Source organism: Poecilia formosa, unplaced genomic scaffold, assembly GCF_000485575.1.
Source record: "Poecilia formosa unplaced genomic scaffold, Poecilia_formosa-5.1.2 Scaffold647, whole genome shotgun sequence".
Taxonomy (NCBI): Eukaryota; Metazoa; Chordata; class Actinopteri; order Cyprinodontiformes; family Poeciliidae; genus Poecilia; species Poecilia formosa.
This window is the reverse complement of record NW_006800586.1, coordinates 1-16,274: the sequence shown is the minus strand read 5'-3', so window position 1 is coordinate 16,274 and position 16,274 is coordinate 1. Positions and strand designations below refer to the sequence as shown.

Here is a 16,274-nt window from a genome sequence, read left to right as displayed (position 1 = left end):
GGTTTTATTTTGGCTCTTTGCATTATTTAGCCTCTTCAGAGCCTTCATATGTTTTCAGTCTGTTAAAGATAGTACCGATAGCAGTACAATTTGTGCAGTGTCTGTTTTTTTTCTTTTTTTCTTTTTTTTTTCTTGGAAAAGTTATTAAAAACAAGTTTTTGTCTAAATTAAGGTGGATTTATGGTTACTTTTTTCCACATAATGTTACCGGTTGTGCTTATGATTTAAAAAATAATAATTGTGAGATCGGTATCGGTGATCGGCTGTGATCGACCCTCATGGATGATTGGAATCAGAATCAGCAGGAAAAAACCTGATCGGCACATCTCTACTACGTACATACATGTAGTTCCCCTTACTTGGAGAATCAGTCATTTCTTCTAGGTAAGGGACCTTTCACATCTAAAGAAATTGCAACTGCAGTTAGTCATTTGCTGACAATTCCACTGGATGTATTGACAGTTTGCATCATGTCAGTTGGTACTCACAATGGAGGGGAGAAGATGAAAAGCACCAGTTCATTCATAAGTAGCTTGTAAGCTATCTATTTCAATGTACAGCAAGTTGACATTGCTGAATACAAACTAAATCTGCAGTCTGAAACCAGGTGTTCTGTCTAAACAAATGTTGGTGAATGTTCTTCATTTATTGGTTGTTTTGTTTGGTTTACAGAGACGAGAGAAAATTGAAAGACGGCAGACTGTTTTGGAAACAGAACTTAAGCTTTGTAAGTTTGTACCAATATAAAACTTCTTTACATTGTTGGTTTAAACTAAATTTACTTTTATCTTTTTTACCACAGGGGACCCTCATAATGACCCAAATGCTCAAGGAGATGCTTTCAAGACCTTGTTTGTTGCACGAATTGTTAGTATGGTTGGATCAAAGTTTATTACAGTCCTTACAGTGTGCTGCATTAGACTAATCATTTTTAATATTGAAAATAAAATATTGCTTTTTTTATGCAGAACTATGATACTACAGAGTCCAAGCTTCGACGCGAGTTTGAGGTCTATGGCCCCATCAAAAGGGTAGGTCAGCCTGCTCATTTGTTAACCCTTGCATCAGCTATGGCTTACATTTTACACAGGTTTATTTATAGAATTGTAGGACCCAGCATGGTCGGACTGTCAGTGTTCATATTCACACAGACCCTTAACAGTTCCATAGACGCAATGCTCCTGTGAAACCCTTCCCGCATCAGTATCCATCATGGTGTTTTGTCATGTGATTTCAAACAACATAGTAAACACAGGTATCATGGCAGGGAGGAATGACTATTACGATTTCACAAGATCAGAGGAAGAGGAAATAATTGATGGGAGAGAAAATGTCTTTTTAATTTTCACGCTATTTAAAAAAAGAAAAAGAAAGGGATGGCGTTCCGCTGCATTAGACTTGAAGTGAATAGGGGGAGTTTAGATCTGACTGAAAAACTGGTATTCTGACTACCTGTGCTAACAATCCTTCTTACCCTTGACAAATACTGACAACAGCAGCTCAGAGAAGTTTGTTTTCTACATAAATACACCTATAAAATTTAAACCAATCACACCAATAGTGATGGATGGAGGCCTGTAAAGTTCGACAGGGGCTTTTGATAAGAAGGGGCTGATGACATGAGGCCGAGAGCAAAATGATGAGATTTTTGCCATGCAGCTATGACAAGAACTGATTTTGGCAGTTATTCTTGACCACGCAGAGCCCTTTAGTCAGCGGAAGCTCATTATGTTTTCAAATGAAAAATTTTCTCGTATTTCTTGTTTCAGATTTATATTGTCTACAACAAGAGGACGGGAAAGCCTCGTGGCTACGCTTTTATTGAGTACGAACATGAACGAGACATGCACTGTGAGTACCAAATGCTGTCTGTGTAAGCTCACTCTCTCATACAGCCTATTCTTTGACATACACAGGGGCGTCTACTTGAGGAGTTTTTTTCTTTTTCTTCTTCTTTTTGCTGCTATCCTTTACATTGATAACACTGGTCAGTGATGGCCAGTCCAGCTAAGTTCCTTGAAGCACTGCTTACAGATGAAGAGATTGCATGAAATCCCAATACTTGCTTGGTGTGTGTGTGTGCGTGTGTGTGGACTTGTTATAGATGCTTGTCACCTTTTGACTAAAAACCGGATTTAGATAGGAAACAGTTCATTCAGATCACCAGGGGACAAGAATAAAATGTATTTTATCTGTGAACCTGAACATGTTTGCTTGTCAAAGGGTACATTCTCTTTTAACTGTGAGGTGTTGTAGTTCTGTGGAACAGCTGCTCTCCTGGTTTGGACGGGAATGGTAAGCACAAGGTCAAACTGGACACCAAACATTGACGGAAACATTCTTTAAATCCCATCACCTTTTACTGTGAGGCTGTCCGTTTTTATCTTTAACTCTGGTCATGGTGAGCTTTTTTTTTCTTTTCTTTTTTTTATCAAAGTAGCTATTGCTGCCCAAATATTTGAATATAATTTTAAATATATTTTCTAGGAGATATGAATATGATCTCTTCAGACAAGTGATGTCATCCAAGGTTAAGCCATGCTCCTTTACTGGATCAATGCAGAGCCTACAGTGTAGCATATTAAAGAGATATTTTAATCCCTAGTTTGCAGTGGGGCTATGTAACTTTGCGTCCAAACAATTACAAAAATAACATAATTACCAAAAAAAAGAACCTTTTAGGTCACTCATTCTATTAGAAGTGCAATACATGTGTTGTATTTCCAAATTTATTTTTGATTGAATAAAATGTTTTCCCACCAAAGTGAGTTAGCTTAGGTTCAAGTTGCAGTGAGACCAAAAGTCTTGCTGACACTTGTTTTCTTTTAAATTGCTACAACTGATCTTCCATATTTGCTGGTATATTAAACTCTAAACTGTCTTTTGTTGTCATGATTGTGGATCTAATGATTCTTTGCGTTGCTCTGTAAATTGCACGTGGGCAATGTTTGGAGATCCCAATATATTTGAGCAGAGGAACCATTTCAATTAATCTAAATTTCTGTATAGTTAGGTGTCTATATAAGCTACCATGAAGCCTCTGCGGGGATCTGATAAGGCAGCATATATTTAGCTTTCCACCATTCTCTGGTATTTGTAGAATCAGCTCTCCTAGACCAGAGTTGCTGAACCCACAACTCTGTAGTGATAGTTGGAAGGGAACTGAGGGGGTGGGATGTGGGCCTCAACAGTATATTAACTGTGTGTTGTTCTCATTGCCACTGCAGCCGCCAATCTGTGATGGCTATTGGCCAGAGCTGGCTGGCAGATGATGATGGTTATGATACATCTACACCCTACTACCACAGCTCAGTATATGGTTGGTATAATGGGTTTGTATGATGGGTAAGATTTCTTTCCACCCTCCATCTCCTACATAGGGAAGTGGAGCAAAGTTCAATGGGTAAAGCATCTTTTTTGTTGGCCCTAAAGAATTTATTTATTCGTTTAATATAATCTGGATTTTAGGCTTTGACCATTGAACGCTCCCCTGTACAGTACTCTGCAAAAACGTTTCCCAATGATTTTGCTTTGTGTTAAAGCCACTTCAGGTTTTTGAAAGCTTCCAGTTAGGAAAAATAGGCTGTGTGATTATGGGTAGGCACAGCACAACATTAGAGTAAAAATAAGAAACAGTTTGTTTTTTTTAAGTTGCCTGATCAAGGTGCTGGAATTGAATGTACAGATGCTTCCAGATTGGGCTTAAAAACACTTTTTTGTGTGGGGAAAGCTATTATTGTGTGAGGATTACTTGAACTAGATGTTTTCAACTTTTTAAAATTACATCAGAGGAAGTGTTAAAACTATATTTTGTACATTCTGTCAGATATGTCAAACCTCTTCACTCATTTGATATGGAAGTGTTGGCTGCATTTTGGAAATCTGAGTCAAAGTAATGATCTACATTGCCTACGGATAACACGGCTGCGGTTTTAGTAATATGAATGGTGAAGGCAGTTAGAAAAGTCAGCAGTAGAACTGGTTTGCCTTGGTTTTTAAAATCATGAAATTCTGTTTTATTGTAACTGTTCTCACAGAGCAGTATGATGTCACTTTGAATATATTTAAAAATAAAAGCTCTCAGCTGGCAAGATTTAAGAGTTTTGTTATCTTGTTAGACTACAGTTTAAAAAGAGAAAATTGGCACTTTATGAAATTAAGAGATAAGAAGTCAGCCACAAGTCTCCATGGATCATTCATCCTTTATTGACTTATTTTCCCAGGACACTTGGTGTGTTTGTCTTGTCATCTGACCCTGTCACTTTAGTGTGGCTAGCATTTTTGTTTATGCTAGGAAGCAAATAAATTTGCCCCTGAGCTGGCTTTAATAAAATATGCAGATGAGGGGAATTCCTTGATAATTCAGCAACAGCCTACTCATTCATTATTTACTATATTAGGACACATGCAGTTTCAGGCCCTAGTTCCTCCGGATTTGGCTCCCAACATTTCAGTAAAGTCGCTTACTGAATTACTGATGGGGTTTTTTTTTCCACCAAAGAGGTTCTAGATCGGTAAAGGGACCACTTTGCTTTTCCACCATCTGAAAGTCAAGTTGGTGTCATGTCAATACATACATTTTGTTCCTTACGTGTCTGATTCTCTGCCTGTTTTGTTCTGAGGGTTTTTTTTGTTTTTCTTTTGTGACGGATGATATTGCATATTTATCCCATTATTTCTGCAAACAGCTGCTCTAATATCAAGACTTGGTTTACCAGGGGTGCTTGTGAATGCTTCACGATTGTGATCATCTGATCCCTTATCCAAAAGCCAGAAAATTGAAATTACACAGCTTTTAGAGCAAAAAAACCAGCATCTACATAACATTATGGATTCAGGGGAGTGGCATGTTGACCTACTTAAATGACAGGCGATTTGGAAAAAAAAATCTAAAAAGATTTGAGGCAGTCGGCTTTTGTTAATCTGATACTAATCAATAACAAAAGTACAGTTCTGTTGCTTCATTATGCATATAAACCACACAGTGTTTATCTTGTACCTGAATACATGCAGAGTTTTTAATGTGCAGAACTAGATGTACAATGCAAAGTTCTTTAGTGTAACTTTTAAGTGACACTAAGAGGTTTCACTACCACTGAAATCTATTTAACAACATAAAACTTTCTCATTCAGCTACAGTTGAGAAAAAATGATGATCCAAACCAAAAACATTCTTTGTGTTTTTCAACAGTAATTGCTCGCTCTGCACTTGATTGAATTGATCACCTGAAATGTCATCAGGTTGAATGTAAACATTTCTGGTATTGGAGAAAAATCAACTGAAAGTATATTGCATTTCAGATAATGTAATTGTGTGCTATATTGAACATGGCATATACTGGATTGTATAAAAATGAACAACTCTGAAATGATTGAAAGCTTTTTCATTCTCAAACATCTTCAGTCACACTCAATTTTAAAAATAGAGTTTTAAACACTATTGATCATATATATATATATATATATATATATATATATATATATATATATATATATATACACACACACACACAAACAAACACATTATTAGCAGAAACTCAACCAGATCTGTGAAAAGTTTTTTTTTTTTTTTTGTTTGTTGTTTTTTTCCTCTGGCCCAACAGCGAACTGGTGCAGGTTAGCACTACTTTTTCCTCATCCAGTGCTTATCTTGGGGAAAAAAGTAACTACTGGTAGGTTTTGAGCTCTAACACCACTTCAGAACTGGAGCCAGTTTGGTGGAAAATGCTTCTGAGATTTCAAACCACATCTTCAACTGTCACACCTCAACAAAAGTAGGCATCTCATTTGTACTTCTATTGCATACATAGTGGTGTTAGAGACATGTACTTTAGCTATAGGGGGTATTCAGAAAGGGTTTTCATTGGAGTTGTGGTAAGCCAACTCCTGATGTAAAGTTAGTCCAGTTTCTCTTTGCTTTCTTTTAGTTTTTCTTTCTTTCTTTCTTTTTTTTTTTTTCCCTCAGTTGGTCAGTGTTGTTGGTGATCGTGGGGGTGTGGTAAGACCCCGCAGTCAGGTTGGTTTGTGTCATCGTTTGTGGACACAAAATCACAGACACGAGTGGAGTGGAGTGGAGTGGAGTGGAGGGGGGTTAGGGCAAGGGCCCCGGCAGAAATGTTGTCTGAGTGGTTCTGTGGTGCAGAGAACCTTTGGTATGGTTCTGTAAGCTGCCAAGTTTGGTAAGGCCCTCTGACTATGTGCTAGGATTCTTGTTGATGTAAAGATAAATGTCACAAATTTAATTCTCAAGTTAATAAGAAAAGATCAATTTGAAATATTTGGATTAAAAAAAATTACGTTTTTGTTTCCTTACTATAGAATTTAGTTGTTTTGATTAACTTAAGTGTATTAAGTAACTCGTATTATGCGCTGTTTTGTCAAAAATGAAAGTATCTAAATGTAAGTACCACAATTGATGACAAAATGTTTGCAAAATGGCAATCTATTATAACTGAATATTATTGGTGAAATGCTTTTGGTTACCTTACTTGTACCTGTGTTGACGGTTATATAAGCTAAGACTTGATAGAGTTGGATAAATGCATAAGCTTGATGCGCTTCTTCTACTGTAGGGATTTTTTTTAAAGAGGCCCGTGTCTTTTCCCAGTCTGAATTATGAAAGAAATACATTTTTAATAACACGCAAATGTTGACGATAAGAAAGCTGGCCTCTGGATGTTTTAAACAAAGTCGAAAGTGTAATGTATCAGTGACTCATCTGGTGGAAGGAAGTCTGCTCCCATTATCCTTCGGCTTTTACCCAGAGAGCAGCCGTCTTTGCTTCACCTGCTCCTGGTCAGTATAATAATCCACTGTATTCTGTTTCTTTTTTTCCTCCCTTGCTCACGTTGTTGCTGTTTTTACCTCAACCTCACCTTTGTCTTCTCTCTCTCTCCATTTTTCTACAGCTGCCTACAAGCATGCAGACGGAAAGAAGATTGATGGTAGAAGAGTGTTGGTGGATGTGGAAAGAGGACGCACTGTCAAAGGATGGCGTCCTCGCAGGCTAGGTCAGATGCTTTTGTGTCTTAGACTTTCTGTAGAGCAGAATTTTCTCTCGACTGCAGAATAGGGCTAAAACAATTGTGATTAATCGATTATTGAAAAAAATCAAGTCAAATAATTTAGTAATTGAATAATTGGCTGGAGATTAGACGGTCTGAAACATTCCATTTGCTGCAAGACCACTACTCTGAGAGCAGATATTAAGCCAAAGCTTTTCAAAATGATATACATTTTGCATTTAAGATGAAAAATATATAGATGTTTTGACTGCAAATATATTTTACCCAGAACTCCTCAAGTAGCATTGTTTTAGCTTAAAGTGGTTCATATTGTTTTTTTAAAAAAATCTGTTTAGGCACCTTTTCCTGTTGAATTATTAATTGGTTAATCAAAAAATAGCCAACAGATTAGCCCTGCACTGCTAAAACAGCTGTCTTTATGTGTATAGCACAGTGGTCCCCAAACTACGGCCGGCCTCTACATTTGGTCCGGCCCCCTGAACAATACCTGAGAGCAATCACTATAAACCGCTTATATGTGGATTTTTCTTCAACCAGCAGGGGGCTCTTCAGCAGGAAGTGAATCATTGGAAGTCAAAATTTGAAATAAAAGAAAGCACCCATTAAAACAGAATTGGGTTTCAGTAGGGAATTGAAATTTGAGAATGTTGTTGATCAGTTAAATAGCATTGAGGGGAAAAAGATTTATTTTTTTTTTTCTTTTTAAATACTGGGATCATTATGAGAATTTGAGGCATAGATATTAGGATCCAGTAGATGGCAGTAGTGCAACAATAATGGATGCAAGCTGCTGTTGAAATCTAAAGAAGAAGAAGAAGAAAAGCACCCATTTTCATTTAGCACATGCTAGTAGCAGACACGAAGGATCAGCACTTTTACTGTTACAGTTACCGTTCGTAAACTATCGTAATCAGTTCAGTTAAATCTAAACTTGGCAACTTTTTCTTTTTCAACCGTAATAAATGTGATATTCAATTGACCTGTTATTACTCAAATTTTGGGTGGTCGCCCCCTCTGCTGCTGCTGTATTGTTGTGGAAAACCTGGAGAAAACTGACTCCGGGCCCCCACCAGAGAAGGGAAAAGTTATGTGGCCCTCACAGGAAAAAGTTTGGGGACCACTGGTATAGCATAAAAATGATGGCTCCAACCTTAAAGAATTTGTCTCTATCTTGTGTTAGTATACAAGAAACTTTCTTTACTGTTATCTGACAGATGTTAAGTGTTAATTACAAAAGCTGTGGACTGAGTTGAAAGAAGTAGCAAAACAAGTGGTAATCCATGTTTGTGTTTTGGCCTGAGGGGGCGCTCCAACTTAATGCCTTGTAACTAACAGCATGAAAGCATTGTCAACTTAGTTATACCCATTGCAGTACAGCCAGATTATCTTTCTAGAGTATTTCAAGGTATGGTTCAATCCATAGTTTCAGACCTTCTAAATGAACTGGTTTACTGCTTCTACTCTGTCTAGGAGGAGGATTGGGTGGGACACGGAGAGGTGGAGCTGACGTCAACATCAAGCACTCTGGTCGAGATGATGCATCACGTTACGATGACCGTTCACTGGGAACGTGAGTGATTCTTTTCAGAAAGGTTCTGTAGGGTTGAAGAACGCATTTTATTGATGGTTTTTGTTTTGTTCTCAATACTCAGTGACCGTGGAGAAAGAAGGGAGCGCAGTCGAGACCGCGATCGTGACAAGGACAGAGAACGGCGGAGGTCCCGGTCCCGTGAAAGGCGCCGTCACACTCGGTCAAGGGAGCGAGATAGGGAGAGAGAACGAGGGATTGTGGTGGGAGAAGATGGTGGGAGTAGTAGCCGACGTCGAGACCGAGACCGAGAACGTGGGGGGGCAGGAGGAGGAGACAGCAGGAGTAGAGAAAGAAGTAGAGACCGTAAGAGGAGGAGTAGGAGCAGGGATCGGAAGAGAGACAGGGAGAGAGGCAAAGGTCTAGATGGGGATGAGGTTGGCCAGGGGGATGGCCCTCCAGAGGGTGGGGAACGTGTGCCAGAGGAGCATGGAGGAGAGGTGGCTGAGGGGGCAGAGGAGCGCAAAGACAGGGACAGAGACAGGGACAGAGACAGAAGGCGGAGCCACAGGGACCGAGACAGGCGTAGGGAACGGGACAGGGACAGGGAGCATAAGAGGGAGCGTGGGGAGAGGGAGAGAGGTGAACGGAGAGAGGAACGTCATGCCCCCACACGAGATGACATTGGCCCCCAAGACGAAATGGGTAACGAGGATGATGGTGCGCCAGCCAACATGGAGGAGTACAGTCAGGACGGAATGATGGATCAGCAGTCCTTCCAATCAGCAGAGGATTATGGTTCTGGTGAGAACGGCTACAAGATGGAGGGACAAGGAGATGAGTATTGAGCAGTTCCTCCATCAGAACCCCATCACTTCCACACAAGTCATTTTCTGGTGTGCTTCTCCTCAGCCCACGACTTTCAGCCCTCCCTTTCAGGGCTTCCTGTAATTGAATTGTCTGGCTAGCTTTCCTGTCAGTATGTTTCATGTACAATGAACACATTTAAATTTGATCTCAGTCAAACAGTTATCCTTCATTGCCCAAGTTATCTGTCCCATTAAATGTAATCACAGGGAGGAGAGGGGAATGAAGTGGAGTGGAAGTGGGAAGGGATCCCAGCTAACGTTCATTTGACTTGGTTGGAAATTTAAGGCAGAAAAATTGGACTTAAATTAGTTTGCATTAGTCATTCTGTTTAAAAAAAATGTTGCAGGTCTGTTAGATAATGTGCTCATTTTGACCCAACTAACATGTAATTTGGAAACTGGTATAGCATTGAAACAACGGGGAGGCTGTTGTCTTATCTAATTTTTTATTTTATTTGATCTGCTGTTTCTAGATTTGGAGGATCATTTTAATAAAGACATGGCTTTACAACAGAAGTGGTCTGTTTTGGTCATTTATATCTCTAGTTGAAACACCCTGATGACACTTTTTTCATTTTTAGAAATGGAGATTGCTTCAGCATAAAAAAAAACTTGACATGTAGTGATTTAGATCCAACACAACTGAAGGAGGATCATTTAGCTGTTTTGCAAAACTTTCCATAAACTAATAATCTCCTTGGGGGGGAAAACTTCTATGATCTGAATTTTCTCAATCTGGTGGTTCTCTACTTTCTGCTGAAAAGTGTGGAAGCATTGCCAGTGAATGAGTGTGGAAGCTCATTCACTGGCAAAATGCTTTAAAGCTTTACCTATTTGATTGGTGGAACCTTAACTTTCTCCTGACCATCTGCCCTACTGCTGTACCCATCGAAAGGTAGACTGCCTGTCAGGAAGCTATTGAATAACAATGATTTCAAATGGCTTTGTTTGCCTTTGAATACATTCTCTGACCTTTTCCATTTGTTTTCTATTAGCCATTAAAAATATTCAAAATGTTGCTTATGGTATTGTGTCCAAGCAGTCATTATTGTGGCGACTTTTATGTCTTATGAAATTATTGATCTGCTGTCTGTGTTGACGAAGCTCATATAATTTTAAGAGCGATTGCACTGTCCAGTGGGAGTCCTGTAACAACCACAAGCTCTATGTTTCATCTATGTGATTAGCCAAAACAATGTAGAAATTAGAATAAAAGGATGAGTGGTTTAAAAAAATTCTCTTTCCAAATATTAAAGTGTGGTGTGCATTCAGCATTGTCTTCTGTACTCTGATGCTCATAAATGAAATTAACTTACAAGACTGAAATTAGACAAAGAGCATCAGAACATTACGTTTTAAATCTTTACAGCCTCCTGCAAGTCTAACAACCATCATGTATGTGAACTGAGCAGTGTCACTGCTGATGAAAAACATCCACACAATCATACTGCCACCACTGTGTCACTGAGACTGTTAAAGGGTTGATTTTTGTACTTGCACAGCAATTTCTACAGCGAAGATTGACTCTCCTCTGATCACAGCACCTTCTTCTACCTGTTTTCTGTATACGCTACACCAGTGGTCTTAAGCTACAGCCCTCAAGGGTCAGAGTCCTGCAACTTATGACAAGGCAAATAAGACAGAACTAAATTACACATCTTTTCTATATACTTGAATTAAATGTCAAAATTGCCTCAATAACATGCAATTTTTGTGATAACAGCTTTTAAAAAACGACAGCGATGGTGGCTTTCTTCATACTTTAATAAGTGGCATGTTTAATGGTAAGTGTCTCCTTAGCACTTTAATAAGTGTTCATTAGCAGAGCACTGTTAATGAACTAAAATTGGAGCCAGGTGTGCTGAAGCAGAGAAATCTAAAAGGTGCAGCATATCAGCCTTTGGGGGACAGAATTGGAAACCACTGACTTTATGCTTAGTGTCCTCAGTTGGTAGAAAAAAAATGTGCCAGTACTACCCTTAAATGTCATACAAAGATTAAACAAAAACATGGCTGATATTTTATATAGATTGGTTGATCAATTTATAGATCAATTGTGCAGAAATGACAAAGAACAAACCCACTTCTAAATCAAATCCATGACTCAAATTCAAAGTGCCATGGAAACACTTTTAGTCACTCATGATCGACATGACAAATATAATACTGAGAAAATAAAAAGTTTATCAATAAACTAATTGCTAACTGGTTACAACAAAGCTTTGCCACTGCAGCATTCATCTACTCAGTAGAGGAGGGGTGATGTTGCTTCGATTCCCTGCACTTACCTGAAATTGGTTTATAATTTATCTTAGCATTTTAAATTGCCAAGTGAAACAATGTATAAAATAAAAACATGTATGTGAATACTGATATACTAATCTACTTTGTTGTGGAGAATTAGCTTTTTCTAACATGGATTTTCATGTTTTTCTTGTTTATAGTCAAAAATTCAGTGCAGGTCTTTGTGTTTGTATGTGACAGGATTTTTCTTATTTTTAAATTTACTGTCTAAAAATAAAATACTACCAAGGACTGGGTTTGCAAATTAGCCTGTGGCTACAAAACGTATGCACAAACAAAGGTTGCTCTGTTTTTCAGATGTAACGCTGTTTAATGTGCTGTCCTTGATTAAATTACTTTGAACTGACTAGACGCATAGTAAATTAAAATATGTCTAATTATATTTTGACTAGACAAAATACCTATTTAAGCTATCTTTAATTACATTCTGATATATGTTGTAAGATTTTACCATTGAGTTGCATGGAGTCTTCTATTCAAAATCTATCTGAAAATGTGTTTCAGATATCTACAATTAAACGATAAGGTTGCGGTATCTCGCTTTTTGTTCTGTTTAGTCATAGTTCTAATTAAATATATCTTAAATATATTTTTAGATTGTAGCTAGATAGACTTGACTAATGCAAATTAATTTGCAGATTTTGTGAACCCAAATAATGACGAGGCTAAATTACACATACCTGGAATTATATTACTGACTAGTGCAAATTCCTTTTAAGATATCTCTAATTGAGCTAGAGATATCTTTAATTAGACCATTTTTCTATTTGAGATATCTTGCATTAACATTCTGACTGGTCAGAATGACATTACTGATGAATTACACTAGTCAAAACATCACAGATATGCGTAGCATTTTGAAATTTCAATTATGAAGAATGAAAAATAGAAAAAAACTATGAAAGGATTTTTGAAAATACTCAATTTTCAACTTGGGAATATTTCAAAGAATGTTGTGCAGGACATTCAGAATTCTGCAGGCAAAACTTTGGACAGCTGGGTGGTAGCACAAGAGGAGCTTACGCGCAATTCTTAATTCAGACATTTAAAATTGTAATTTTGATTAGCCATAATTACGTTCTACACATCTTAAATTGTATTTACTGATGTGTATGGCAGGCCGTTTTAATATAAATTTGCTTTTGTCTGACTATCTGACTACTTACATTTTAGATATCTAAAAATGCCTTTTGACTAGACAAAACTGCATTTTGACTAACCGGAATGATAATTTAAGACATCTGCATTTATATTCTGACTAGCAAGAATAATAATTAAAGATATCTTTAATTACATTTTCACGAGTCACAAGTTCTTTCAAGATACATCAAATGACGTCACTGGATCTGCCATTTTACGGGACACATGTTCGTATTACAATTTAAGATATTTTGAACGTAATTATGACTAGTTAAGCTTACATTTTTAGATATCTGAATTAAGAATTGCGGGCGTGGGGGCCCCTTTTGCTGTCCAAATAGTTGCCTGCAGAATTTTATGTTTCCTGCAAAAAAAAAAAAAAAACTGTCAGTAAATGCCACAATCTAGAAACAGGTCGACAATGTTGGATATGGATATATAACAAAACATCATGGTCTAACACTGCTTTGGTTTAGCTACGTACGCAGGTTGTATTTCCTGCGCCTGAACAGCCAATGCGGGCTCTATTCTTTATTATGTCTATGTTAGAACAGCCTTTAAAAGTACTTCTGTCAACCCATTTTCAAAAACTTTTTTCTTTTTTTTTCTTCTATTTTTCATTATTTCATTGAACTTTCAAAATGCTACGTAAGTCATTAACGTTTTCACTATATAGAGTAAAAACATCAGTAATCAGTAATGTCATTCTACTCAAAATGACATTACTATCTATTTAAGATATCTATTTAAAATATCTTAAATAGAAAATATAATTCACATCTAAGATAGATAGAAATCTTGTTATCTCTAATTCATTTGGAGATATCTGGAAAGAAATTTTGACTAATCAAAATTACAATTCAAGATATCTGTAATTTAGTTTTGACTAGTCGTTATTTGCTATTAATTTAACTTTAGCTAGTCAAAACTACATATCTCCTATCCAAAACTACATTTAAGATGTCTTGAATTATAGTGTCATTCAAAGTATCTTCAATTAGAATTATGACTAGTGAAAACTAAATTACAGATATCTTGAATTTACTTAATGACTGGTCATAATTTAACTGTAGATTATCTGAAATGTGTGTTTCAAATAGTCAGTAATTCATTGTGGATATCTTGAATTGAAGTCATCTTACTGGTACTGGTAAACAACTCTGACGTCATGTCAACTAATTAGAGATGTCTCAAATAGGTATTTTGCCTAGTCAAAATATAATTGGAGATATCTTATTTTACAAATACGTCTAGTCATAAAATGTCAGATATCTTGAAGGTAAGGGTGGTAAACAGAATTTATGTTAAAACGGCCATCAAATGTCAGATCCAGTGACGTCATTCGAGATACATGAAAACGAATTTCGGGTCGTCAAAATGTTATTGAAGATATCTTTAATTACTATTGTTACTAGCCAGAATGTTAATGTAGATATCTGAAATTATCATTCTGGATAGTCAAAATGCATTTTTAGATATCTAGAATGTACGCATAATCAGTGGAAACAGAGTTTATGTCAAGAAGGCCTGCCATATATGGCAAGCCATTTTAACATAAATTCGGTTTTACCGCCCTTACATTCCAGATATCTCAAATTGTTTTATGACTAGACGTTTTAGCGATTTAAGATATCTCCAATTATATTTTGACTAGACAAAATAACTATTTGAGATATCTCTAATTACATTCTGACTAGTCGAAATTACGTCAGATTTACCATTGACTTGTATGGAGACTTCAATTCAAGATATCTTAAATGAATTACTGACTATCTGAAATACACATTTCAGATATCTACAATTGAATTATGACTAGTCATAAAGTAAATTCAAGATATCTCAATTTTAGTTTTGACTAGTCATAATTCTAATTAAAGATATCTCGAATTACTCCATAATTCAAGATATCTTAAATGTATTTTTGGATAGGAGAAATGTAATTTTGACTAGTGAAAACTAAATTATAGATATCTTAAATTCAAATAATGACTAGACAAAATTAAATTAAAGATATCTTGAATTGTAATTTTGACTAGTCAAAATTCCTTTTAAGATATCTCTAAATGAATTAAAGATATCTTAAATTATTCACCTTTTCCATTTAAGATATCTTAAATTGACATTCTGACTAGTCAGAATGACATTATTGATATCTTGAATTAGTATTCTGTCTAGTCAAAACGTCATAAATTTACGTAGCATTTTGGCGGACAGTGTGTAAGACATTCTAGCCTTAGGCTACTTGGTTGTACTATTCATTTGTCAGCAATGTCAGGTCAGTCCAGCTCAAATACTCGTGTTTTTAACACAATATTCAGCGCTGCAGCTCGTGCTCGACATGAATTAAGAAATACCGATACTTTATTCTCTGCAACAAGAAGACTTTTTCGACGTCAAGTGCAGCGAAGTCAAGGTAAGTGGATGTTCAGATGTCGGTTCATATAACTGTAGCTTTCCAGATAGGCTACGTTAGCTTCATGCTAGTGGAATAAAGAAATATTAATTGGGAAAATATAAGTAGCCTATTTAGTTGGCACTGGAGTTGTCTCCCGCCTTATAAAATATGGATTGTCCAGTATGGCAAGTAAATTTTGCGTCCCATATGAAGCGGTATGGGAAGCGATTTGTTGTGTTTGATTTGTGCCCGTCTCGCACCAGCAACGGGCGAGAGGCAGGGTACACCCTGGACAGGTAGCCAGTCCATCGTAGTCTTTGTTCATTATGAGAAATGAAAATGTTGGCTTTGAATTTTTAATTTCACAATTTTTATAATCTACATGATTTTTTTTTATTTGATTTGTGAAACTTCAATAAGCAGCTTTTTCAAAATAGTTATGTATGTAATGTAGCCTTACTTAAAATCACCTTATATGCAGCAGTTTCTCTCAATAAGGTCTTCATTGCCAAAAAAAATATTTGTATGTATGAGTAATTGCTTTCTTGATCACGTCATTAACAAAAAAACAAACATAAAAAGTAATGTGGTTAACTTTGGGCATGTTGGCAATGGCCATGAGAAGCTGTGGTGGGCATTCTTTATTGAAACTTATGAAAGGTGGCAACCCCAGTTAGCACACTCAATGCTATAGAATATCAATTAGCATCTATGGTGCATCTATGGTGTGATTCTGTTGTGTTCATTGCAGGGTCAGCTGGGAGGCGGCCAAGCCCTGTATGGAAGACAAATATTTTCTTGCTTTCTGGCCCTAATATTGACATTCTTCCTTCTTCCTCGGATGTACAAAGACTGAAGAACCATGGATTAGGTGGGCATGTTTTTTTCAATAAAGACATTATTTCATATACCTGCATAATGTGACAGAAGGAGGCACTTTTGCTTTTAACATCTCCATTTGGGTTTTAATTCACCACTTCATGATAATTTTACTCTTTCACCAGAGTCATCTG

The 16,274-nt window shown here is 36.8% G+C and overlaps 1 protein-coding gene and 1 long non-coding RNA gene across 2 annotated transcripts in view; one reads left to right on the top strand and one right to left on the bottom strand.

The window, feature by feature from the left end:
* snrnp70 (small nuclear ribonucleoprotein 70 (U1)) overlaps window positions 1-9,938 on the top strand; it is a 12,709-nt gene extending 2,771 nt beyond the window's left edge. Inside the window, exons 4-10 of the mRNA XM_007541981.2 lie at window positions 673-727; window positions 803-867; window positions 969-1,031; window positions 1,770-1,851; window positions 6,909-7,010; window positions 8,496-8,595; window positions 8,678-9,938. Coding sequence (XP_007542043.1) covers window positions 673-727; window positions 803-867; window positions 969-1,031; window positions 1,770-1,851; window positions 6,909-7,010; window positions 8,496-8,595; window positions 8,678-9,401 — 1,191 coding nt within the window. The 3' untranslated portion in view covers window positions 9,402-9,938. The remainder of the gene's footprint in view (window positions 1-672; window positions 728-802; window positions 868-968; window positions 1,032-1,769; window positions 1,852-6,908; window positions 7,011-8,495; window positions 8,596-8,677) is intronic.
* On the bottom strand, window positions 5,876-10,823 carry LOC107834514 (uncharacterized). The gene is made up of 3 exons (XR_001660305.1): window positions 10,812-10,823; window positions 8,176-8,189; window positions 5,876-6,487 (listed from the first exon to the last, which is right to left on the bottom strand). It is a non-coding gene; the product is annotated as an uncharacterized LOC107834514 (long non-coding RNA).
* Between the last annotated feature and the right edge of the window lie 5,451 nt (window positions 10,824-16,274).